This window comes from Elephas maximus, chromosome 16 (genome assembly GCF_024166365.1).
Source record: "Elephas maximus indicus isolate mEleMax1 chromosome 16, mEleMax1 primary haplotype, whole genome shotgun sequence".
Lineage (NCBI taxonomy): Eukaryota > Metazoa > Chordata > Mammalia > Proboscidea > Elephantidae > Elephas > Elephas maximus.
This window is the reverse complement of record NC_064834.1, coordinates 53,391,537-53,418,763: the sequence shown is the minus strand read 5'-3', so window position 1 is coordinate 53,418,763 and position 27,227 is coordinate 53,391,537. Positions and strand designations below refer to the sequence as shown.

The window sequence follows — 27,227 nt, the reverse complement described above, 5'->3', positions numbered from 1 at the left end:
CAGGCGCAGTGCGGATAAACAGGAAGCGGGCGGTAGGGGCAGCGGTAGAGGAGACCTAAGGGCTTCGGTGGGGAATCAGCGGAAAGGAGATAATCAGGAGGGTAACAGAAGCTAACTAAAACGAGAAAAGGAGCTTTGGCCATCTGCCTTCAGAGAATAAGGGGTCGCGGCCTCGCTCTCCGCCCCGGCTCCCGGCTCCCCAGCTGAGGCTAAGCCTGCGGCTGACAAAGGGCTCGCGCGGGTGCCGCCGCCCTTCTCATCCGGGCATTCGGGCCCCTGCAGAGGAGGAGGGGGAAGGGCAGATAGGGAAGGGAACGAGCCGGAAAGGCGCGCGCTCGGAGCCAAGGCCCTCTCCAGGGCTCCGGGCCAGCGGCCCAACGGACTGAGGCCGAGGAGGACCTGCAGAGGTGGCGGCGGCCGGAGGCAGGAGGATGGTGCAGAAGGAGAGCCAGGCGGCGCTGGAGGAGCAGGAGAGCGAGCTCAGTTCCAACTCTGCAGCCGCCTCCGCCTCCGCGGGGGCATCATTGGAAACGCCGGCAGCTCAGGCCCCCGGAGATGACAACCCAACCGGGGCCTCGGGAGCGGCGGTGCCCGGGGCTGCAGGAGGGGCTCGGAGATTCCTGTGTGGCGTGGTGGAAGGTGAGCGCACGGGCGCGGGCTGGTGGGAGCGCCCTCTTTTGCGCTCTAGTGTTAAAACATTCGATTCTCGTGGGGGAGGGGGTGGCGGAGAATGCAGGTGCACCCTGGGGGGCGGTGCGGGGCGCGGTGCGTTGTTGCGGTGGAGTCCATTCCGACTCACCGCGACCCTGTGTGTGCAGAGTAGACTGCCCCATAGGGTTTTCTAGGCTGTGACCTTTTGGAAGCAGATCGCCAGGCCTGTCTTCTAAAGTGCCTCTGGGTGAGTTTGAACCGTGTGCTTTAAGCAGCTCTGAAACATTGTTGGAGTCTTTGGTTAGTGCATACTTTCTCTGCGACCAATCAAAAGGTTGGAGCTTCGTGTCCCCGCAGAGGCACCTCAGAAGAAAAGCCTGGTGATCTGATCCGATAAGTTAGCCATTGAAAACCCTGTGGGGGGCAGTTCTGCTCTGACAGACATGCGGTCGCCATGAGTCGGAGTTCACTCTAAGACAACTAGTTATTGGTTAGCTAGCTAGGTTTGAAATTTGGCCCTGCTAAAACGGAGGTAGAGGCTAAGCGGTGGGCAAGTCTCTTCTTACATTTTGAAACAGTGTGGAATTCCCTTCTGGCTACTCACGGACTTGACCCCACCCGTTCTGGGCTTGGAGCCAGGTTTGCTCCGGAGGAGACGGTGGGTAAGGAGCCTCATGTTAGGCTCAGGTTTTTACTTCTATTCCATAGAGATTTCCGCGTTCAAATGGAAAAATAAAAGTGTATAGTGGTTTTGTCCTTACCATTTTGGGCGAAAAAAAATCAACCCACACAGACGTGTTTGTACTCCTGGAGTGAAGATATGCATAGTCGGCCTGTAAAAGCCGTTGCCGTGGTTATAATGCCGGTTGCTGTCTGTGGATTCCAACTCATAGCGACTCTATAGGATATAGTAGAATTTCCCCATAGGGTTTGCAAGGTTGTAAATCTTTATGGGAGCAGGCTGCCACATCTTTCTCCATCGGAGCGGCTGATGGGTTCCAACTGCAGACCTTTTCCGTTAGCCAAGTGCTTAACCATTGCGCCACTAGGGCTCCTAGTCCGCCTATAAAAAACCAAATCTCTAGTATTATAAATTTCTCTCTGCCCCCACTCCCTTTGAAGGTTTATTTGCAGCCTAGAAAATTGTCCTCTTTCCCCTGAGGGGTAATGATTTGACTTTAATAACAGATTCTTAAAGTACCTTGCAATATGGAATTTTAATTTAGTGGCTGTAGAAGAGGCTGCAGTCCTTATTGCCTTCTTCCTTTCCATTTGCAGTTTAAAAAGCACCAATGTTTTTTTTTTGGGTAGTTAGGACAATTAGCAGAAGATTGTTTCAGAATTTCTGAATATGAGTGGGCAAATATTCAGCCCAGCAGTCTATAGGAGCATGTATCAGTTGGTCTTTCCTCCAGTTCAGCGATATTTGAATTTTCTGAAGTATTTTGACTGACCCAGGGTTGCTTGGAGGGGCCCTGTGGTGGCGCAGTGGTTAAGTGTTTGGCTGCTAACCAAAAGGTTGGCAGTTCGCATTTACCAGCTGCTCCTTGGAAACCCTATGGGGCAGTTCTATTCTGTCCTGTAGGGTCGCTATGAGTCGGAGACAGCAATGGGTAGGGTTGCTTAGTTATCTGATTTAATAGTCTTTCTTTTCTTTATATGTGTAATTGTGTGTATAGGAGTAACACTGTATAAGATTAGTTTTTATAAAAAAAAAAAAAAAAGCACGAAGGTATGGAAAGGAAAGAAGGGTTACCCGCCTGGTTAAGAGCTTCAGCTTTTACAGCCTTGTCACCGTATAAGCGTAGAGTAAGATGGGTGGTAGTTACGGTATATTAGATAAAAGTTTAATTGTAGGGGAGAACAGACTAATTTGCGGCTGCTGTAGGACGCAAAACAGTTTGTTCAGCTTAGAGTTAACTGTCTTGCAGAATTTGGAGGATAGAAAGCTGCTTGTTATATTCGATTGGGGTCACTGTTTATGAAAACATGATTGTTTTGTGTGACTTATCAGCTAATGTATTTATTGGGCTTGTTTCAGTGCAGTCAGGGAGATTCTGGAAAACGAATCTGTATTTTGTCATCAAAGACCTTGAGGTGGAGGGTGGAGAGGGAATGCTGGGGATACAGAAATTTTAGAGCTAAGCTAGAGTGAGTTTCTAAGGAAACTTTTGCCTGTCTGTTATCCCTTTGTTCGTTGTAGAGAAAAGCTCATTGTGTTTAAATAATCTGGTTTGTTTTTCAGAATAGTATTAAAGGGGGGACTCTTCTGTACTAGAGTTGTCTTCAATTTTGTAGTCTGTTCTTTATGCCCTCTCATTCCCTTCCGTATTTCCTTGGTGATTGAGCACCTGAGTTGGTGCTGGTTTTTTTTGTTTCAGTTTGGCATCATTCCTAAATGAATGAGGATAGCAGATACTACTGTAGGTACTGCCAGAATGCCTTTTTTGTTTCCCTTCCCTCACAAACCTTTGTTTGGTTTTAATCCATGGTAACAGCACTGCTTTCTGTTTGTGGGGCCCATCTATCAAAACCACAAACCTGACTTTCAAAGAGCAAAGTTAGGGCTTCTGAAGATTAAAACGTAAGACACTTGATGGAAAATCATTATTTTGATACTGGAGTGGTTCTCAGTGGATGTTTAGTGCCTATTTCCTTTAACAGAAAAATGACAATGCTGAGCACTGTAGGAAAGCTAAAGACTTGTAGAAATTTAACTTAATCAAGAATATTTTAAACCACCTGTAAGGGCATTATAGGGTCGCTATGAGTCGACTTCCACTGCAACAGGTTTGTTTTTTTATAAGACGGAAACATTGAATTGTCAAGCTTGGAAGTGCTACAGTTTCATATCTTAGTATATGATGAATTTTCCTCTGGTCTGTCATTGTCCTTGTTTGTGGCACACAGTAATCATTCTGTCTAGAGATTCAAGGTTAATACATTTCAGAAATTTCAGTTCTAGGTTTGTCTTCTGTGTAGTCTCTCTGTGTGTGTGTATAAAGAGCATTTACATGTTAATTAGCCATCTTCATGGTATCCCTTAGAGGTTGTCCTTATCACTTGAAGATGAGATATAGGTGGAGATATAGATGAGACAAGATGTGAGTTCTGTGTCGTGGGGCACACTAGGGAGCCCCAGCACCACTATTCACACCATCAGTCAGTCTGCAGTGTGCTTTACTAGTGCCCCGCCCTCTTAGGGGATGCTCTGGGGCAGATCACATACTTTAAATTTTCAATTGTTAAAACCTTTGCTTTGGAATTGAGATTGCTTGAGAGATTTCCCTTTGGGCCAGCTCCACTGCTCAATTTGTTGTGAAGGTGGTTTCAGGCATTTTTTATTCCTTTGATTATATCAGGAATTTAAAAAAAAAGTGATCATGAAATGAGGTCAGTCAGATTCCTTTCTAGATCCTGTTCTGATTCATTTCCTACCTTACTTATCTCTTGTCTCCCTTTTAAAGCAATTTAACTCCCCTCCTAGGTAGGAATTGTTATTATTAGTAGATTTGTATTACTTTGCTCCTCCCCCCTTTTAAGATGGAGGTTCTTTTAAAAAGTTAGATTTAAATGTTTGGTTTTTATTGGCAATGAAAAGAAACGATATGGTTTAGCTGTTTTTAAATAACTATTGCTTAGATAATAAATGTTTATGGTAGAAAAATAAATTAAGCAAAAAGGGAGTAAAAGTCACCTTATAATGACACCACCCTTAATGTTTTACAGCCTTCAGATTTTGTTTTGTTGCACAGTTTTTACAAAATGGAATTGAATGTTTTTTTTAACCTGCTTTCTCAATAAACAGCTTGTCATGTTTTAAAACTTGAAAATAATTTCATTCTTGCTTTGAATCTAGGATTTTATGGAAGACCATGGGTTATGGAACAGAGAAAAGAACTCTTTAGAAGGTGAACACTTAATATTTTCCTTTTGTTTGAAAAAATATTAATGTCGACTAGGTCAGGTACAGTTTGATGACCTTAATTGCAGAAATTATTTTACCTTAGTCTTTTACTTCTTCTTCACCTAGGCTGGTGGTTTAACTTACCCTTAGGAAGCTGAATAGGTTTTGGGCTTCACCTAACTCACCCGGTACTATTGTATTTTTACTTAAAACTGTTTAATATGTGACATTCCTTGTAATCTTTCGAAATTCTACTGATTAAAAAAAGGTTAAAAACCACTGTCCCAGAATATTACTAGCTTTGTTTGAGATTGTGATACTCCAAGTCAAGGGAAAATTTGAGATTTACAGGTTATCTGTAAGTGTTGCCTATTTATACATATGTAATTTTCTTTCCTCTAAGGCTACAGAAATGGGAATTAAATACATACTTGTATGCTCCGAAAGATGACTACAAACATAGGATGTTTTGGCGAGAGATGTATTCAGTGGAGGAAGCTGGTAATCTTTTTCTTTTTGATCCGTAAATTCAGAGTATGTGAACAAAACTACATTTTAAATGTAGCTGTGTGAGAATTAAGTATTTCATTTTCATCATGTCGTACCTGTTGACTGTTTAGTTTATGTGAGCTATCGACGATTGAGTGGCACTGGCAAAGTTAAGGCTATAAGTGTGATTAATGGATGGGCCAGTCTGACTCCGCCTATTCTTTGGTCATAGATTGTACTTTTAATTGCAGCCAGTAGTCTGAACAATGGGCCACTGGCCAAAGAGGTGCTGAAACAGGGCCAGGCCTAGGGCAAGGCAAGTGAGGTGTTCTTGAGCACAAAATTTAAGGGGCTGAAAAATCAGTAACCAAGATAAATAATTTTTATGCAACATTTAAAAAAAACACAATTAATGCAAAAATTGAAAAAAAAAATCCACAGTGAACAGAATATCACAGTTTTAAGTGAAGACAGAATCTGTATTACTGATTGTTCTTCTTGCTTTAGACTGTAGTGTGGCTTGGCATGGGACTGTTACTGGTCCTGTCTTTATTTAAAATAAAGACCTCACCCTAGCCCAGGCTTGTACTGAAATAAAGAGCCATCATAGATTATCCTTGCTATATGTGTTCTTACATTCATAAATAAGGTAGTAATCAGAAAATGTCCATGTAAATTAGAAGAAATGCTGCTTTTCTTGGAGGACTTGAGTGAATCAGGAAACATTGTTATACTTAAAATTAAGTGATACATACTTGTAGCTAACAAGTTTTTGGTTACCAGGCCCATACAAAGAACTGGAAACAGAGAAGTTTTCTTGAGTTACGAAGAAGCAATTAAAACTTATCCCATCTCCTAGTGTTACTGTTTACTACCTTATATAATTTAAGTGTGTCTTCAACTTAATTGTTTTCTGTGGTGCTGGTAATGAAATTTAATGTGTTCAATAATCAAAATATAATCAAGTGACTATCTTGAGATACCACAGAGAGAGTTATTTAAGGCTATACCCTGTGGTTTGGAGTAGGAGTTTTAAATTTATTTAGAAAAAGAGTTAACACATTTTAAAAGCTTCAAGATTTGCAGTGAATGTTTGTCCTGTGGTTGTAAAGATGAGTCAGGATTGTTAGGGACCTCACTTAACTCTGATTCTGAAGAAAGCATTTTCTCCTTTCCAAGTTATAAAGTAGTATATGTAGATTTGTTTGTTTTGGAATTTCAGTTGTTCAGAGACAGCAAAAAAAAAAAAAAAAGATGAAAAAAATTTATACCTCTCAAATGCTGTAGGAAATAGAAATGGTTTATGTACACTACAAATTGACACTTCTTATTTTTGAGAAATGGCAGCGAAAGGAAGAGAATATTGTTTTTTGCCTGTTTCACAAAAAGTATAAGACTCTACCATTTGGAAGTGAAAAAGAGGGGCCTTTTATTTTCTGTTGGTTCAAATAAATTAAAGGTGTGAAATCTATAGTTTTTTTTTGTCTTACTGTGACATTAAATCATATTAGGCTTGTGCCATTTTGTATGGCCTATTGTTGTGTTGAACATGACATTTTGTGAAATTTAAGGAACTTCTCCTTTCTTGCCTCATAATAAATTAGATAAAATGGCCTTTTCTTATCTTCAGTTGAAAGGTGTAAAGGTTCTTTTAGTTTTCTGTGCTACTTTCTGAAAACATGGGCTCTATTCTTCAGAGCAACTTATGACTCTCATCTCTGCTGCACGGGAATATGAGATAGAGTTCATCTACGCTATCTCACCTGGATTGGATATCACCTTTTCTAACCCCAAAGAAGTATCTACGTTGAAACGCAAACTGGACCAGGTAACATCCATGCTTTTTAATTATGCTTCCTGATTCATTACTTGAAACTACGTTTTGAGTTTTTATGATGTAAAAAGGAAACCAAATTTATTCTTCTTCGTTTCTGAAGGATTTTTTTTTACTTTAATGCTTCTGAGAAAGGAATATTTTTCAAAGTGATTCCAAAGAGCTTTATTAGATGTACCAGTGCTTCTCAAACTTCAGTTTGCGTAAGAATTGCCTTAAGAGAATGCTGATTATTAGATTCCATCCTGGCACTGTGGGGTGGGGACCAAGAGTCCAGGCGATGCTGAGATTCGGATTCAAGAACCACATTTTGGGAAACTCACACATACCATTGGATGCTTCACAGAATTTTTTACTGAGACTATAGAAACAGGGTGTTACCTGTTAGACATCAGTTTTTTCATTTATATGGACAAGAGATATGATTCAGTCTGGGAATGATTGGCTAGTTTCCCAAAATGAAAAGAAAAACAAACTGTTGGGAAACCTGAACATATTCTAAATTCTACTTAATGCAAAAGCTGTTTTTGTGACGTTTAAGACTTCCATTTTCTGTAGACAGAGATTTATATTACCCCTGTCATTAAAATGGCTGGTAAAAATTTTAAGGTAGTCAAAATTTTCATGAGTGAGCTTTTAAGAGGTTATTTCCCTATTTAATTAAATTCCACTAGGATGTTCTGCTTCAAATTCTTTCTGATTCATGCATGAATTAAGCTTATCTGCAAAGGGTTTAGTTAGGAATAGAAGTAGCAAAAGTGTCCCTCAACAAATGAATGGATAGCCAAATTGTGGTACATATTTACAATGGAATACTTACTGTGCAACCGTAAAGAACAATGATGAGTTCTCAAAACATAACATGGTTGGACCTGGAGGGCATAATGCTAAGTAAGATAAGCATATAAGGACAAGTATTGTATGATCCCTTTTTTATAAGAAAACAAACATAAAAAAAATAGAGACCAGTGTTCATTGGTGGTTTCCAGGGAGAGGAGGGTGGGGAAAGTATGCTTTATACTGTAGAGACTAGTTATTTTTGGTGATGGGAAAAGTGGCACCGAATGTGGATGTAGTGAGCATAGCACAACCAAAGTAAAAAAACAAACTTTTCAGTACATAGGGGCGGGTATAGGCAAATTAGTGTACAGGTAGGTATAGGTGTGTATATAAAAACGAGAACACCTGTACGTGTAAATACAAATACTTCACCCATAAATACAAATATGTAGGTGCAGGCCATATATTCATTGACAACACAAATACGGATACTCCTTAGACAACCAGACGCCCTCCAACGTTGGTTTTCTGGGTTTGAAGGCTTAGGACGACCATAGCCTCATGGGACAATTCAGTCAGTTGACAGCTCACAAAAATGATCTCCTTCCTAGTGAAATGAGTAACCATGTAAGATACAGCTACAGGTCTTAACTCACCAGAAGCAAAAACAGTAAGAAGGTAACCAGAAGCACAGAGAAGAAACAAGTCTGCAGGAGCCACAACCTCATCTACTGTGAGACCAGAACGACTAGATGGTACCCGGCTACCACCGCTGACTGTTCTGACCTGAGTCACAATAGTTGGCCCCAGATAATACGGGAGAAAAATACAAAGTAGAACTCAAATTCTAAAGAAAAAAAAACAAAAAGTCAGACAAACTGAAATAGTAGAGAACAGAGGACTCCCTGAGACTATAGATGTGAGATATTCTTTAAACCTAGAACTGAGTCTGTCCCCTGAGATCACCTCTTATAGAAATAGCAGAGCCCGGCACACAAAATAAAGGAAATTACCCTTAATATCGGTGTCCTACTTAAAAACCATGGACATGAGACCAAAAGGTCAACAGTTACTCAAGAGAAAAGATGAGAAGGTAAGGGAGCAGGGAAAGTAGAGTACCAGAAAGGGAGCAAACTGAACACAATTAAAGAGAATGTTGACATATTGTGATAAGTGTAACTAATGTCTTTGAACAATTTGTATGGAAGTTGGCAAATAGGAACCTAGGTTGCTGTGTAAACGATCACCAAAAACTCAATAAAATATTTTTATAAAAGGGAGTTTAGTTAGGGTTAATATGCCTTTTAGAACTAGAGCAAGGCCTGAGTTTTTCTTTTTTTGAGTTTTCTATTGTTCCATGTTTTAGAATTTTTCTGGCTCTGTTGTGCTTCTGCAATTAGCACCAAAGGAGATACTTTGTTGCAGGAAATTTGTTGGAACATGTTGGCATATTGCATCCAAACACAAATGAAAAGATGGGTTCCAAAACTATCGTCTAGCTCTTTAACTTGTAATTTCTTCCGTTTGAAATATAAAAACAATAGGTCTCGCTTTGAACATTCTGCTAAGGAAGGTATTTGACTTTAAATTATTTAGAGTATGCTTTACTGTTTGGAACCCTGTATTTTTCTCTCTAAGATGAACTCATGAGTATCTTGCTTTTCTCTCTTTCTAGGTTTCTCAGTTTGGGTGCAGGTCATTTGCCTTGCTTTTTGATGATATTGACCATAATATGTGTGCAGCAGACAAAGAGGTATTCAGTTCTTTTGCTCATGCCCAGGTCTCCATCACGAATGAAATTTATCAATACTTAGGAGAACCAGAAACTTTCCTCTTCTGTCCTACAGGTATAGTATATAATAGCGTTACATTTAACCTGTCGTTAGTGGACGTTGATTCCGACTTGTGGTGTACCTCATGTATTTTGAGTAGAACTGGTGTATAAAGGTAGAAATCCTTTTTCTGGAAGACATATCTCAAGATCTTAAGTTGGGGAAACTTTAAGGACTAATAAATGACAACTGAACAGGCAAGGAGTCCCTGGGTCATGTAAACAGTTAACATGCTTAGCTGCTAACCAAAAGATAGGAAGTTCAAGCCCACCTAGGAGTACCTCAAAAGAAAGGCATGGCGATTTATTTCTGAAAAATCTACCGTTGAAAATCCTACAGAGCACACTTCTGCTCTCACACACACACAGGATCACCATGAGTTGGCATTGACTTGACAGCAGCTGGTTTACTGGTTGGAATAGGCAAGAGATAAAAGATTTAGTTCTTAGTATTGGAACTATATGAACATTACATTTTCAGTATTGAAGGAAGGATAGGATTATTGAAATGAAAACTGGAAAAAAAACAAATTTACATTGCTTTTAACTTAGTCGCTTCTCATTTCCTTCTGCTTGTTCTTTTCATTGCGCGTGCATAAATGTATCCTTTCTTCACTCTTCCCACTCCCATCTAGGCTCTTATTTCCAGTAGTTAGCATAGAAAGCTTCATTTTTCTCCTTTTTCCTTTCTTTCCTCCACCCCCCTTTCCCTGGTTCCTTCCATTTAAAACATTTTAGTTAATTGCTCTTCAAAATTCAGCTTTTAAGTTTTTCCCCAGACTTGACTTCTTGTTCAAGAAGAGAAAAATAAGTTAGTTCTAAGAAATTTTGGACTGAATTATTTAACTTAGTGTATATTTGTCTGTCTGAGAGTATAATGAGCCATGAATGTTATCGCAGTAGTCTAGTACTATATGAGTACTCAAATAATGTTTGATAAAGTCATACTCAGAATTACTTAATTCAAGCCAAGTTATAATTTAAGTTGCAGTTGAATGCTAATCGCCATGGGCATAATCTTGTATTAGGTCTACTGTGATATTATCAATTCATTCTCTTTGGCCTCTGAGATTATTGAGAAATGTGGGCAATTCAGAATTATGTTCAAAATGCTAAAATTCTAATTGTTTCTTTAGTAAACTCATATTTCTAGTGAATGTGGGACAACCTATACTGTGGCACTACTGTTGGAGGAAGAATATCAGATTTTATGAATTGATTCTTAAATGAACTACCCACTTGAGTTTATTTTGGGCATAACATGGGGAGACATCATTTGGATGAATAGAACTTAGAATTGGTAGAAATTTTTCCCTACTAAAAAACCCATGACTATTTTGCTTTTTCCCCCTGTTTTCAGAATATTGTGGCACTTTCTGTTATCCAAATGTCTCTCAGTCTCCTTATTTAAGGACTGTGGGTGAAAAGCTTCTCCCTGGAATTGAGGTACTTTGGACAGGTAAGCTTTTAATTTTAAGATTTATACAGTAAAACTTGGATTAACCAGAACCTAGAGAATTGGCTATGCCGGGTAATTGAAAATTTTGTGTGTGTGTGTGTGTGTGTGTGTGTGTGTGTGCGCACGTGTACCTTAACCAGAAAATTTTGTATTCATTGCTAAAGTACTCTTTCTTTTAGAAAACATAGATTCTTTGCTTAATGCAAAAAACTATAAAACACATCTTTGAAGATTTTGCTGTGAATCTAACTGGGTAATTAATAGAGACTTATAGAGAACTGAGCTAAAGGGTGTTGATCCCAGTCCTAGGAGACTGTTCCATTTTATGAAAATGAAAGTTGCTAGGCAGATTAGCAGCTAGTAATCACCTGGTTGATTAGCTTTCATTCTAACAAAAGGCAGAAATCATTCCAGAGTTTAGATTAATTAGAATTTGTTTCACTGAGCATTTACTGTATTATAATGGACATAGTGTGAAGAATCGTTTCTTACTAACATATCAGTGTAAAGAAGCTTGCAGAAGTCTTACACCTTTTGTGTACTAATTCCATTTCTAGAATCTAATTCCATTCTAGAAATCTTTCTGGGGAAATAAAACAAACCTTTGAGTAAAAACATACTTGTTTCTGTGTTTAAAAAGGAAAATTATTGTGAGGTTTATATATAATGTGGAAAAATACAATAAAATGAAAAGTTTTATGTGGCGTGTATTTTAAAGACCCATGTGAGGTTCTTTTAACAAGTAGTGGTCATTACTTCTAGGTCCCAAAGTTGTTTCTAAAGAAATTCCAGTAGAATCTATTGAAGAGGTCTCTAAGATTATTAAGAGAGCTCCAGTAATCTGGGATAACATTCATGCTAATGACTATGATCAGAAGAGACTATTTCTGGGCCCATACAAAGGAAGATCCACAGAGCTCATCCCACGGTTAAAAGGAGTCCTGACTAACCCAAATTGTGAATTTGAAGCCAACTATGTTGCCATCCACACCCTTGCTACCTGGTACAAATCAAACATGAATGGAGTGAGAAAAGATGTTGTAATGAGTAAGTAGACTCTCTTTGGCCCTTGATCTTGGAGGAGAGCTGGGGTTAACCAGAGCCATTGGCAAGTATGTATTCCTTTGTCATCACAATTCAATAGCTTTTATTAAGGTATATTGTTTAATCTTGTTAATGAGGTATGTGTATGATAGAAGAAATTCTGAATGACCTTGAATAAGTCGCCTAATAACCTCTTGGTCTCAGTTCTTCATTTTTAAAATAGGACTCAGCCTTTGAAGTCTTTGTAGTCTTTTAAGTTCACGCTAACCCTGATTCTATTTGGGTTTCTGGATGATTTTATTAAATGGGATATTTTGGATGATTAGATATTCTTGTCTGAGTTATGCCATATACTATTTAGATTCAGCTTACATTTATGGAAAGGACTTCATTTTAGACATTGGCTTACTAATTTATATTTGGAAAATGCCAAATAGGGTTCTAAGAGAATGCTGTCTATTAACATTTTTTATTGTAAAAATATATATAATAAAACATTTGCCAATTCAACAATTCTTACATGTACAGTTCAGTGACACCAGTAGCATCATCATATTGTGCCACCGTTGTCCTATCCTTTTCAAAATTACTAACATTTTTCTTTTAAAATATATAAATACGTAGGTAATAAAACGTACGTGGGCTCTCTGTCAGTTTTCTCCCTCCCATCTCCCCCAGGCATTATTATTTTTGTATTTTTTCCCCTCCCCATTAAGATATAAGCCCCTGAAGGGTAGGGAATATTATCTTTATGTAAAGGCAAAGTGCCTTGCACCTTGCATTACAAATCATTTGTGCTCAGTGGACATTCATGAATGACCGTCCCAGTGATTCTAAAATTAATCTCATTTTTACATTTAATTGCATTTTAATTTTACATGTATTTAGCAGTGTGTTTAGGTGATTTTTTCTGGGTGAAATGATTTTGTGAAAGGTATTCTTCATGTTTGTGTTTTATGTTTAAGATTTGTTTTTGTTCCACTTATTGGTTGTACTGTAACAAATAGTGTTTTGCATTTATTATTCTCCCTTGTCAGGAGGCTTTTGTAATCAAGTTTTTTTTTTAATGCTCTTTCTCTTCTTTTGCAGCTGACAGTGAAGACAGTACTGTATCTATCCAGATAAAGTTAGAAAATGAAGGCAGTGATGAAGATATTGAAACTGATGTACTCTATAGTCCACAGATGGCTCTAAAGCTAGCTTTAACAGAATGGTTGCAGGAGTTTGGTGTACCTCATCAGTACAGCAGTGAGTTTGGCTGTGCTTTGTAAGGGGGTTGGATCACATGGTTGAGTCATGAAGTAAGGAATACCGTCATGTGCCTTACTTTAGAGGCTTACCACACAAAGTGAAATTAGATGAAATTGAGGGATCTAGAAAATAAACTTTTAAAAAAAATCTTACTTTTGGTCTTAAATGGCTTTTATCTTGATGGAATGGTAATTTATATTGAAATAGCTACTTAAGTGTCAATAAATACAATTTTTTAAAAAAAGATAATAATAGATGTTGGCATGTTTAGGGACGTTTTATCACCTCTACATCCCCTGCCCCAGTGGTTTAGAGAAACTGCACTTTTTCACAGGCCTCAAATTATTTGATACTCCAGTTACAAATATGATATGGAAGCATTTCTCTAAATCTGATTTGCTCTGTTGCTAATTCCTCATTATCTCTGTGGCAATTTTTTTTTGGTAGGTAGACAAGTTGCACACAGTGGAGCTAAAGCAAGTGTAGTCGATGGGTCTCCTCTAGTTGCAGCACCCTCTATGAATGCTACGACTGTCGTTACAACGGTTTACCAGGAGCCCATTATGAGCCAGGGAGCAGCCTTGAGTAGTGAGTCTACAGCTCTGACCAAGGAAGAAGAAAAGAAACAGCCAGATGAGGAACCCATGGACATGGTAGTGGAAAAACAAGAGGAAACAGACCACAAGAATGACAATCAAATACTAACGGAAATTGTTGAAGCTAAAATGGCAGAGGAATTGAAACCAATGGACACTGATAAAGAGAGCATAGCTGAATCGAAATCCCCAGAGATGTCTATGCAGGAAGATTGCATCAGTGATGTTGCCCCTATGCAGACTGATGAACAGACAAACAAGGAACAGTTTGTGCCAGGTCCAAATGAAAAGCCTTTGTACACCGCAGAACCAGTGACTCTGGAGGATTTGCAGTTACTTGCTGATCTGTTCTACCTTCCTTACGAGCATGGACCCAAAGGAGCACAGATGTTACGGGAGTTCCAGTGGCTTCGAGCAAATAGCAGCGTTGTCAGTGTCAATTGCAAAGGAAAAGACTCTGAAAAAGTGAGTATGCTTAATTTACCTGCTTTTCTAGCCGGCATGACCCCCTTTCTGGTAATATGGAGGAGGTTCATAAGTGACTACCCTGGTAACTGGCAGAAAATTGACCACATTTTTTTTTTTTTTCCTGCCTTCTCATCTTGCCTCTGGGCAGGAGCCACCCATTTGGTCTCCTGTATCTGCTTGAACTAAGGAAGCACACTCTTCACGAGTATTAATTTATGTTTTATAACCTAGCCTAATCTTTGTCTGAAGAGTAGGCTTCCGGAATGGCTTTAGTTCTGGGTTAACAGGGCTTCTGGGGGCCATGGCTTCGGAGGTTCCTCTAATCTCAGTCAGACCATTAAGTCTGGTCTTTATACATGAATTTGAGTTCTGCTTCACACATTTCTCCTCCGCTGTCCGGGACTCTCTGTTGTGCTCCCTGTCACGGTGGTCATTGGTGGTAGCCAAGCAGAAAATTGACCGCATTTTATTATCTAAAGAGTTTCAGCCAGTGATTCTTTAATATTTAGGATAAATTGCAGGTACCTGATAACAAGCATTTTAATTTATAACATTGTATATAGATTATTTTGTTAAGCTTGCCAATTTTTGAGTCTTTTTATTGATCCTCAATAGATTGAAGAATGGCGGACACGAGCAGCCAAGTTTGAAGAGATGTGCGGACTGGTGATGGGAATGTTCACACGGCTCTCCAATTGTGCCAACAGGACAATCCTTTATGACATGTACTCCTATGTCTGGGATATCAAGAGTATAATGTCTATGGTGAAGTCTTTTGTACAGTGGTTAGGTAGGTGCACCAGGAATAATCTCTTCTCCTCAAACATAGTCTCTTTAAAAAAAAAAAAAAAAAGACATTATCCCACAGGGAGAAAAACATTTTAGGGAATTGGCAAGTTTCCAACTCTTAAATTCTTTGCCTAAGGTTCTTTCAAAGGTAGGCATTGTTGCAGACTTGAGATGGCAAGTCTCAGTAATTGAGCAAATTAATTTTTCTCCCTTGGGCTAATTCAGCATAAATATCTTGAAAATATGTTAGAAAGTACGGACTTTAACTTGCTCTGACTGAATGCCTCCTGGATGGAACCCTCTATACCACTTTTATCTGATTTGGAGATGAGACACTATGAAATGTGACTCCATAAGCTCTCTGCTGCTTCCTGTGTCTTGATAACATTATTGCTGTGTTTAACAGAATAATTACTGAAATGACCTGAGGGGCCTGGCAAGAGGAAGCCATCCTCCCAGCCCTGTGCGCATGCGAGCTTTAGTGGAAGGCTATTCTGGTGCTACTTGGTATTATTCCACATGGTTTTTTTTTTAATCCTGCTACCAAGTAATTGATTTAGCAGGGGATAGAAACTGCAGTCCCCTAAAAACTCTGCTTCACTAAATGGACTTCGTGTCTCCCTTGAAAACTGATTTTCGGAAATTCTCCAACTTAGTGAAAAGCACCAGCATGGCCGCGTTTCTCCAAGGACTTCATTTCATTTCCAGGTTTTCAATCCAGCTGTAAGGAATATGTGATGGACTCACATATAGCACACAGCAGGCAGCAGGGCTGACTGATAATGTCATAGTTTTCATAGTAGTCATAAATACTCTGATGGGCTACATGGTCTTGGTTGTGAAATAGGTATCTGAAACACTGTGAGCTTAGATTAAGCAGTGGTACTAATGAGATATCTCACTGCTTTTTACATGTTTTGGCTCTTTAATATTAAAAAGTAACAGTTTTCCTGTGGTAGGAGTAGGTAAAAGAAAAGGCTTGACTGTTAATTTAAAAATATAGTGCTTTCTTTGGGTTGCTGATAGAGCACAGCAGGTAGAAGAGAGAATTTTGACCCTCTTGTTTTTTTTTTTTTTTTTTTTTGTTAAAAGGCTCCAAAACATCTCTTGTCTGTGGTAGCTGGCTGCCCTTAAGGTCATGGAAAACTTCTATATTGGTTGTTGGATGAAGGCATTTGCTTTCAAAGCCTCTGGCCAAACCAAACCACAACCAAGGCAGCTGCCGTTGTGTTGATTCTACCTTGTGGTAACCCTGTGTGCGCAGAGTAGACCTGCATTCCGTAGGGTTTTCAAGGCCATGCTTGACCTTTTTGAAGCAGATCTCCAGGCCTTTGAAGGTACCCCTGGGTAGGTTCAGACCACCAACCTTCCAGTTACTAGTCAAGCCTTAACTCTTTGTGTCTTCCAGGGAGTTTCTTACGCTTCTGGTCGGGGGCGGGGGGGCGGGTGGAAAGAACCCTGTTGCCATCAGGTCGATTCTGACTCATAAGCGACCATGTAAGACAGAGTAGAACTGCCCCATAGGGTTTCCAAGGAGCAGCTGGTGGATTTGAACTGCCCGTTTTTTTGATTAGCAGCTGAGTTCTTAACCGCTGTACCACCAGGGCTCTGGGCTTCTGGTCAGGGTGGGTATAATTAATTCTTACAGGGATTTAAATCTCAAGTTTCTAAGGCCCCTAGGAATTTTGAACCTGAAATCTGGATCACTGAGCTTAATGAAGTATATCACCTAAAAATTTGATATTCAACTTTTAATTCAAGAATTATTAAAAATTAAATTTTTCATTGTGTACAGTATTGTTTCTGTCTCCTCTCAGGCTTTACAGCTGTTTTATGCAGTTACGAGGCTTTACAGCTGTTTTATGCAGTTACGGGGGTAGCTTTCCAAAATTGTATAGAGAACCATAATATAGTCTCAAGGTCAAAGCATTTTAGAAGTTTTAAGTAATCCTGTTGGTATTCACATACCTTTACAAAAGCTCATGACAGGGAGAGTGTTTTCATAGTTACGTAGTAATTCCAGGGGGTCACTGATTAGAACTCTTTGTTTTCCTCCTCTGTCCAGTCCAGTTGGCATTCAGTCCTTTAAAGAATGTGGCTACGGAGTACTTTTGATTACTAACGACTTCTATTATCTTCTTCCCCATTGTGTACAGATGGGAGAATCCTCAGCACAAGTGTCTACTGCTATTGGATGGACAGCGGCAGATGTTCACAGCGCGTCATGATTAATTAGTTTAAGTTGAAAGGTTCTGTCTGTGTGATAGCTCAGGTAGCTTTAAGGACAGGAGGCATGAACTGAAGTCACGTTTGCGCAGCGACTGAGGCATTAACCATGTTTTCATTTACACAGCTCTTCGTATATGCAGCTTTTTGTTGTAATAGTTGAAAGTGCTAGTTATGCTGTGGTCTCAAAGTAGGGGGTAGGGGAAATTGGCTGGTCTTAAAGTTTGAGAGGTATAGTCACCCTCCACCCAGGTGTAAATTACACTTAGTTATGGGGTGGGCCAGGTTCGCTTCCTAACCTAAATTTTGACCCTGTTTATTTTACAAATACTACATGATACATGTTTTTTAAACAAAACAAAACAAAACCCCTACCCCTAAAATTTGACAAACCCAGGTAGAACATTTTAATGGGCCTGAATTGTCAAGGAAAATTGGTTGCTTTGGGACTGTCTGACTAGCACACTATATCTTGTACTGATGAGACTGTTAACTTGAACAGGAGGTAGAATGCTGTCTTCAAATGGAAAAGAACTATTTTGCGCTGCTTTATCTTGTCAGAAGACTAGGCAGGTGATTTTGATTTGGTCTCCAAACATTGCCTTTAATTATCTCTTGTTAGCTACCCTTAATGCCCATGAAGTTGCTTAAGCAGCGAACTTACTGCTGACTTCTGGGCCTGAGAGCTTGCCATTCCATGCGTGCATTCCGTGTATTGTACAGATTATAATGGTTGATGAGAGGAACTGGATGCTGTCATACTTTTAACAGAAGGGTCTTAAAAGGAGCATCAGTTGACTTCCCTTAGTTCTCAGAATCTGACAGACTATGGTATTAATAACTAGCTAAGTCTGAGCTTGGATTGTCCTCATCAGAAAAAAAGTTTTCATTGTGTTTGGTTCAGCTTTTTGAATAGTTTCTTTTAATTATTCTGCTGACCTTAGTTTTCTGACAAGATTAACCCTTTTCTCCCTTTTTTCCCTTTCCTGTACCCTTCCTCAAAATGTAAAATGTGACTTCAGACAGGTTTAACTCCTTCATGGGCTGTGATAATAAGATTTGTCTCATCTCATTTATTTCAGATTATGTTACTGAAATTTCATTAAAGAGCAACTAGGTGGCTTGATTTTTATAACTGTATCCAGGGGCTATATAAACTTTATTCAAACTCAGGACTTCCTTCCTATTATCTATATCAGTAGAACTGATAACAGTGATTATTTATTAACCAGAGGAAGGAACATCAGTATCGGAACTCCATTACTTATTTTTAAAAATAATTATTATCACAGCCTTGCCCTGAAACCCTGGATGATTATTGTTAGAGAGCTAGTTCCACAAAGTATTTGTTAGTTTGTTGGACATTTGAGACCCCAGGAAATCCCCTTTCTCGTAACATTCTTCGCTTGGATCTGATCTCAACAGGGTGTCGTAGTCATTCTTCAGCACAGTTCTTAATTGGAGACCAAGAACCCTGGGCCTTTAGAGGTGGTCTAGCAGGAGAGTTCCAGGTATCAATATGAATTCACAACTGAATTGACATTTTCTTTGTTTTATGAGAAACCTTATGTTGCGCATCAGATGGCTGGAAGGATTGGTCTGCCGAAGGCTTTCTGGTCCCAAATTCAATTTAGTTACATAGCTGGATTTTAAATCAAATTTTCCTCCTCTTTCACAGTAATTTCTGAAGGAGATGCTGCCAATTCCCCCGCGCCCGCGAAGCGCAGCGGCTCTAGGTATACACTTCACATTGTTTCTTTGCAGGTCGCACAGCATTTTAATCTGCGCCCGCAATGCACAATGCGCGCATGCTTGTCTGCCAGTGGAAATTCCATGAGCAAAATAGATGAACAACCATGCAAATGAATGGTGAAAGATCTTTGGATACCTTTTCAATTATTTTATAAATATAGCTTGTGCTTGAAAGAACAGTCCATTAATGACAATTTGAATAAACTGTAAAGCTTCTTTGAAATTAAAATTTGTTCATGGACTTTTCAGGTGCTCTACTTTTCTCCCCTCAACAGGTGCTCTGCTGCGCACAGCAAACTGAAGCGCATTGCTTTGGGGATAAAGCGTCTCCTGGACAGATAACCCTCTTCAGACCAAACCTCTCCTCCTGACATTCTGTTCTGCCATCTTTTAGTAGAGAGATGGTCTATATAAGATTGGTTTAAAAAAGTAGATTTGTCATAATTGGAATAGTTTTTTTTGTTGTTGTTATGTTTTTTTACTGTAAATTTAAGCCCCCATTAATATGCCACTAAAGCTATGTAACTCAGTTTGGGTAATTTCTGTTCTGAGGCTCTCCCCTCCCCCAGCAAAGAGGTGTTTTTATTAGTAAAGCATAGTACACCCCTCTTCTGTAGGTCTGCCTGCAGTAGCCAGTTAGTGTTAAGTTGGTAATCTGCAGTGCACACCCATTTGAGTAAATGAGCATCTTCCTAACAGTGATGTATCTCCTTTTTTTTCTTCCCACAGCGTTTGCTGCCAATTGATGGGGCAAATGATCTCTTTTTTCAACCACCCCCGCTGACTCCTACCTCCAAAGTTTATACTATCAGGCCATATTTTCCTAAAGATGAGGTAATTGTCTACATACCAAGTTGGTATATGGCTGTGGTGTACACTTACTGCTTTCCTTTAAATTCAGTGGTTAAAAGAGTCTGTTCTGCATCTTAACATACAAAATTTAGATGAAGAAAGTAAAAAAAACATCGACCACAGGAGGGAGAACATGTACAGAGAGATTTGAGAAATAACCTGAAGAGTTCAGATTCTTAACATCTTGTGCTAAACACTTTAAGTCCTCCCCTCAAAAAGTCAAATGAAATACATTCAAGATTGGAGTTACTGAAGAGTCAATGTGTCTGAATGTGTCGTCCTTAGGTAGCTAATTTTCTCCAGTATATATTAATATTCTCTTAGGTTTTGGTTGTGAAGTGCCTGTAGGCTATTGGCTCAGCCAAAGAAAGAAGTAAGCCTATTTAAAGGTTTAAAATAATCTAGAAGTATTGTTAACATATAGAAGACTGATAACTTTTAGTCTCATAGTTTGGTAGATTTTGTGTCTATTACTTACTACTGAAATTATTCCTTGCAAGGCAATTCTCATTATTTTCTGAAACCATGCTGTTTTTCCACTGGTTTTATGAGTCTAACTCAGTGCATAAACCTTTATTTAACAGAACTGAGGTGGTATCTGTAACAGGCCAGCTCTTTTGATACTCCCTCTTCTAGAGATCCAGACAGACTTATGAATCATATTGCTATTAGATTTTGTTAACATTTTTCTTGATGTTTTGCTTAACTAGATTATATTTTCAGGCTTCCGTGTACAAGATTTGCAGAGAAATGTATGATGACGGAATGGGTTTACCTTTTCAAAGTCAGCCTGACCTTATTGGAGACAAGTATGTGATGAGTCTTTGGATTTGGGAGTAGACATTTGATAGCCAGGTGTATCATAGCTCTTGAGGGGAGGTAATGAGTGAAAAAAAAATTTTTTTAATCCCACTTTACTTCAGTAAAACCTGAATATTAATGTGTACATTTCCAGTTTTTTCTGACATGAAATATAGTTTCCATAGGTTGTCATTCAAGTGCTTTAAGGTCTTGGTATATATTAATGAAGTCTGAGATTTTGTGTTAATAACTTATAGACTTCACTCTGGCCTCTTTCTTTCTGAGCAGGTTAGTAGGAGGGCTGCTTTCTCTCAGCTTGGACTACTGCTTTGTCCTAGAAGATGAAGATGGCATATGTGGTTATGCCCTGGGCACTGTAGATGTGACCCCCTTCATTAAAAAATGTAAAATCTCCTGGATTCCCTTCATGCAGGAGAAGTATACCAAGCCAAATGGTGACAAAGAACTCTCTGAGGCTGAGGTAATGCACAAGTTTAGAATTATGGGAATTTTTTTTTCCGTGAAGTATTTACTAAAATAGAGAGGTAGGCAGATGCATCATAAAATCTCAGTGCTTTCTGATTTAATTTCTCACAAAAAAGAATTCTCGGGGCTTTTTTTTTCTTTTTGTGGTAAAATATATATACCAAAACATTTCCCATTTCTACCATTTTACGTGTACAATTCAGTGACACTAATTACATTCATCATGTTGTGTAGTAATCACCATTTAGGACTTATTCTTAGCATGACATTGTTCACTGTTCCCTTTGTTAGAACAGCTTTTTATTATATAAGAGTATTATAATAGTTCCTCAATATATAGACCGTGGTGTGTGCATTGGGTACTCGGGAAAAGTTTAGATAATTAAAGTATCTCATTTGGTGGTTTGACAGGAGGCTAGCTTGCCTTTTCAGTAATGCATATTTTAGTGTGATTAAAAGATAATAGGGCTGAACTTCTTGAAGAGTTGCCTTCTGTTAGGAGCAGTCCTTGATCTATGTCAATGAATTTTTTCTCCTAAAAGAAATGTGCCCCACATTGTTGAGTTTATAATTTTTTGGTTTATATATGAGCATATGTTTGTTTTTTATAGTTCCTTCTTGAGGGTAACTTTTATGCTCAGCAAATAATTTTAGATCTATATTTGGACTCTTATTCTTCCATGTTGTGGCGCTTCCCATTTTCTAAAATTCTCCACCCCTCTTGCCCATACCAAAATAATTCACATTCTCTGTGTAGTTTATTGCTATTTATCTTCTGTCCTTAGCCAGACAGTTAGGTAATACAGAGAGGCTGATTTGGGGTGACCTCGATACTTGGGATAGCCTTGACACTAACACTACAGCATGCTTGTGATTGAGCTGTCGATGTGTTCTGTTCCACATCTGACAGTTGCAGTTTTCGGCATAGGAACATGAATAACCAGCTTGTCTATTACAAACTTTTATTATAATAAATGTTTTATTTCGAAGAATTTTAGATTTACAGAAAAGTTCACCAAGATAATACAGACTTTTTGTATCCCCTCCACCCTTTTCTCCTTATGTGAGCATCTTACGTTACCATCATGTATTTGTCAAGTCTCAGAGACCAGCACGGAGCCCTGGTGGCACAGGGGTTGAAGGCTCTGCTGCTAATCAAAAGGTCGGCGGTTTGAATCCACCAGCCACTCATTGGAAACCCTATGGGGCAGCTCTACTCTGTCCTGTAGGGTCGTTATGAGTTGGAATCGACTCAACAGCAACGGGGTTAAGAGACCAACATCGGTACATGAGTTTGAACTAAACACCACACTTTATTTGGATTTCAACAGTTTTCCACTAATGTCTTTTTTTTTAGTCCGCAGGATTCCATCCAGGATACCACATTGCATTTAGACAAACTTTTTAAAACTTAAAATGCTTCAGCTGGAATTACAAGCTATGCATTCATCATGTGATAATTATGTAATGGCAGGAAGAGTTAGTGAATATTGCTTTCCTTTTCCTATTTGATGAGTTCTATACTTGGGATATACATAAATAATGGGTAGCTCCTGAAAGTCAAGAGATTCTGATTTTTTTCAGAAAATAATGTTGAGTTTCCATGAAGAACAGGAAGTATTGCCAGAAACTTTCCTTGCCAACTTTCCTTCTCTGATAAAGATGGATATTCATAAAAAAGTAACTGATCCAAGCGTGGCCAAAAGCATGATGGCTTGCCTGCTGTCTTCACTCAAGGCTAATGGTGAGTACGTATTTGCAGAGTTGCTGGTGTTTGGGCAAGGTGGGGACAGGACTATGTTATAGGATAAAAAAAGAAGTGAGTTATGGTGAATTTACACTCATTTACCCAACATGCATGCTTTGGTTTCTAAATTGTTAGTGGTGCAAGAAGGCCAGGTAGTAAATATTTTAGGTTTTGAGGGATACATACGGTCTCTGCTGCATAGTCTTTTAAACAACGCTTTAGAAACGAAAACAACATTTTTTGCTGTTGGGTCATACAAAAACAAATAGTTTGCTGACTCATTAGAGGATGCTGATATTTGCAAATGCTCCTGGTTTATTGTTGCATCTGTATATTATTTGAGTCAGTTGTGTCCCTTTTGTGGACGAATTTAAACAAGCCCAGTTCTCAGCATTGTGCTTGGAACTGAATCACATAGGTACATGAGGTGTGTCTTAGAATATACAGCACAGTCTGCTTATCTTGGCTTGTGACATATGCTGGGATAGGTCCTGCCCTTCAGGCGCCTCAAAGGCATACACCTTTATATGTTTTGAACTGAGGTGTTCTTTGCCTTGAAATTTCTTACACCCTCTTCCCTGAGAGATTTTTTTTCTGGGGAAGAGATTCAGTCACTATTGAATGTTAAACCCACTGACCCATTGCTGTCGACTCAAATCCCGACTCAGTGACCCTATAGGACAGAGTAGAACTGCTCCATAGGGTTTTCAAGGCTGTAGATGTTTACGGAAACAGATTGCCACATCTTTGTCCTGTGGAACAGCTGGTAGATTGGATCCGCCAACATTTTGGTTAGCAGCTAAGCACTTAACCACTGCACCGGAAAGATTAATCCCAATTCATACCCACAGTTCTACTAATTAAGTGACTTATTTACGTTTTGAATATTTGTTCTATTTCTAGGCTCTCGGGGGGCTTTCTGTGAAGTGAGACCAGATGATAAAAGAATTCTGGAATTTTACAGCAAGTTAGGCTGCTTTGAAATTGCAAAAATGGAAGGCTTTCCAAAGGATGTGGTTATACTTGGCCGGAGCCTGTGACGTTTATTGGCATTGTGAACTGTCCAAAGTCTCCTAACTACCTGGTGGGTGGTGGTTGGGGTCTTCATACAGTTCAGCTTATGGAGTGGCAACAGATCAGCTAATTGGATAGGAAACAAAGAAGACTATGTAAAACTGATCCATCACACATTCAGAATACTCACTGGTTGGAAGAAGGTAGTATTGCTGCAAACCCTGTATGAAACAGGTGTGGGCCTCCTTTTTGGGTCTTACGTTAGGTGCCAAGACCTCTTACATGGGCTTATAGCGAAGGGGTCTTCAATAAATGTAGTCAGCACTGTGTTCTGAATCCAGTGTGGTTGCATTTCTCACCTAAGAGTAATCAAAATCATTTCTGTCATCTTCTTTGGTTTATTGAATGAAATGTTTCATTCTTTGGGGACATGGCAGAGATGAGAAAGATTTAATGGGTTTTGGAGGCTTCAGGGTGGAGATTCCAAAGTGGGATGGTTGTGGCATTAGTTTAAGCTGAATAAATGATTTCAGTTTTGGGCAGTTTTTTTGCTTTTTGTAAAGCCGTAGCCAGTTGTCTCCTGTAGCGACCTTTGGTTTAGGCATGTTGTGCTTTGTAGGGACAAATGTGCAGTTGTGGCAAAAGCCTCAAAATGACAAACTTGTAAATTTCTTTGTATATAAACTAGCTGTAACCTGATTATTCTTGTGTTTACTGTTTTTGTAATTTTTTTTTTTTTTCTTTAAAAAATGAGAAGGTGTTAGTTCAGGATGGCACTTTGAATAATGTAAATCATAGTGGAAAATGGATTTGCTTCTATCTTTGTGGTTTTTTTGTTTTTTTTTTTTGAAGAAGTTTTTTTATTTTTAAAGTGCCTCCCACCTAGGGCTAGGCTATGACCATTTGGGGTACGAGAGCCTAACTTCTGTAAGTAGGACTCAGTCTGTTGCAGAGTACAGTCACTTTGGGAAATTAACAATAGCAGGTCAGCATGTGAAATGTTAGTTTTGACACCTGTCAAGTAGGGTTCAGGGACTAATTGGTCTCATTTCCTTCAGATCAGTTGTCCTTTAATTTCAGGACCTGTTAGTACTGGTTTTATTAAATCAGAGTCTTTAATTCTTGCATGTTTGTATCTAATTTTTAAAAGAAAGAATGAGTACATTTTAACCAATGCTTTATGGTTACTTTTTTTTTCCCCCTCTTTAACCACCAATTCTGAAAGCTTCATGTATTTTAATTTGGACTTGATGTTTTTAAGGGGCCTGAGCATGAGGCTGGCAGGTAATCTCCACGGGAATCATTTTTTCATCATGGCTGGCTGACTTCTTCATAGATTCGTGAAAGCATTATGTTATTTTGCTTCCCTACAGTTTTGCATCAGCTGTTCAGCTTTGAGCTGAGTGAGGCAGGAGGGGCAAGAAGAAGGAAAAGTGAAATATTTTCCTTCATAGAACTCCCATCAGTGTGGGCTTTGAGAGAGTCTTAAAGTTTTATACCAAGTTTGACTTCAACCAAGGCATGAGAGTGCATTAAATGGGTGAGAAGGGAAGGGAAGGGAAGGAAGGAGTCCTCTTCATTTTCAGAGTAGAAACCTTTACCTAATAGAAAGATAAGGTATGTTGGAAAGCAAGAACCAAGTTTGCTTTTTTGAGGGCTGAGAGGAAGTGAAAGGGGAATATACCTGCTAGATATTGTTTCCAACAGCTGAATATCACTCAGTTTTCCTTTTGAGTGTATTTCATACACTAGTGGACAACACTAGCATTTTATCTGGAGGATTTTAGGGTCAGCCTCCTGTGGAATCAGGATTTTTATCAAGTTTGCTTTGGCTTTATCTTGGCTTTCAATAATCATTTTGGCCAGTATTCTGGTCACAGATGCTGAACTGTGAAACAGATGTCCAGGCCTAAACCTTCATCACTGTAGGATAGTAAAAGTGCTATGCTGACATCTTCCATGGTTATGCGTTTTTACTAAGGTTGGAATGACACTTTATTGTTCAGAGCACATCTCGGTTTCTGTAGCAAACAAACTGTAAAACTATCTGAAGACCATGCAAGAGGCAAAATAAAACTTGAAGTAAACGTGTGTAGTGTTGTGTTGTGTGAATCATGTTCCTGTTTCTGCCTCCTACCTTTTTTCAGGTCCTTCACACCTTGCCTACAAGCAGGCATTACTTATTTCCACAGCTGTTTGAAGTTTGGGCCTAGATCTTGAAGGCAGTTTTCCCCACTGCTGCCTGTCTAAAGGGTTTCCTTCCAGATTATCATCAAGGCAGGGGCACAAGCCTAAAAAAGCAGACCAGTTCCTGGCCAAGTCACCTCTTGCCACAGTTGTAACCTGGGTGTAAAATAGGAAAGCTAGTTTGAAAGATTATCTGCCATCTAATAGGGTAGGGAATGCAGAATTCGCCTGATTCTTGCTCAAAAGGTGAAAGATAGGGTCGGGTGGGGGGAGTAACCCAAATTGTGTGAGGTTGGGAAGAATCCAAGGAGGAAGGATGTGCTTGGGCTATTTTGGAATCAAATTCAAAGACGGTGTAAAGGGTGGTTCTGTCAGAGCAAGCAGTGGGTCCCACATCTGAGCTAACTTGTGCTGTACTAGCAAGGCAAGCATATGATGCTCAAAGAAGACAGTTGAGGGAGGCAAGTGTGCTACAGGAAGGTGTCATTTGGGCAGGAAGCGTATCTTGGAGATGCTTAGGCTAGGAAGATGGAGGAGTTGGGGTGAGTTTGAGTGGAAATAACCTGGAATGGAAAGTCTTCAGGCTCCTTGGCTTCTCTTGGGTCAAAAGTTACGCCAAGCATGAAGCTGTTAAGTGCATATCCTTTTGTAAGAACTCAGGCTGCCCTGAAACCTGCCTATGCTAGGGAAGGGAGTAGGAAAGGCTTACCTCCGTTCCTCAACAAATCTTACTCTGGGTTGGAAGAGTGGGCAACTATAGAGGGTGCTAGGAGTAGTCAAAAAATCAAACGACATATTGCATTGGGCAAATCTGCAAAAGACCTCTTTAAGTGTTAAAAAGCAGAAGTGTCGCTTTGAGGACTAAGGTGTGCTTGACCCAAGCCGTGGTATTTTCAGTTGCATCATATGCATACCGAAAGTTGGACAATGAATAAGGAAGAAAGAAGCATTGATGTCTTTAAATTAGGGTGTTGGCAAAGAATAGTGAATATACGACAGCCAGAAGAATCAACAAATATTGGAAGAAGTACAACCAGAATGCTCTTTAGAAAGCAAGGATGGC

At 39.2% G+C, this 27,227-nt stretch overlaps 1 protein-coding gene across 1 annotated transcript; it reads left to right on the top strand.

Annotated features, from left to right (window-relative positions):
- On the top strand, positions 1-26,068 carry OGA (O-GlcNAcase). The gene is made up of 16 exons (XM_049855134.1): positions 1-639; positions 4,511-4,562; positions 4,962-5,059; positions 6,745-6,875; positions 9,337-9,508; positions 10,853-10,951; positions 11,714-11,998; positions 13,085-13,243; positions 13,694-14,307; positions 14,926-15,100; positions 18,751-18,836; positions 19,807-19,911; positions 20,653-20,738; positions 21,019-21,211; positions 22,801-22,960; positions 23,867-26,068. The coding sequence occupies exons 1-16, from the start codon at positions 432-434 to the stop codon at positions 24,001-24,003; spliced, it is 2,760 nt and encodes a 919-aa protein (XP_049711091.1). The 5' UTR covers positions 1-431; the 3' UTR covers positions 24,004-26,068.
- The last annotated feature ends 1,159 nt before the right edge of the window (positions 26,069-27,227 follow it).

What these genes read in the sequence shown, in the direction of transcription:
- OGA (XM_049855134.1), top strand. Translation starts at nt 432, where the DNA reads ATGGTGCAGAAGGAGAGCCAGGCGGCGCTGGAGGAGCAGGAGAGCGAG. An exon ending in AGAAAAGAACTCTTTAGAAG is followed by an intron (nt 4,563 to 4,961) that starts GTGAACACTTAA and finishes CTTTCCTCTAAG; the next exon opens with GCTACAGAAATGGGAATTAA. An exon ending in GAGAAAAGATGTTGTAATGA is followed by an intron (nt 11,999 to 13,084) that starts GTAAGTAGACTC and finishes CTTCTTTTGCAG; the next exon opens with CTGACAGTGAAGACAGTACT.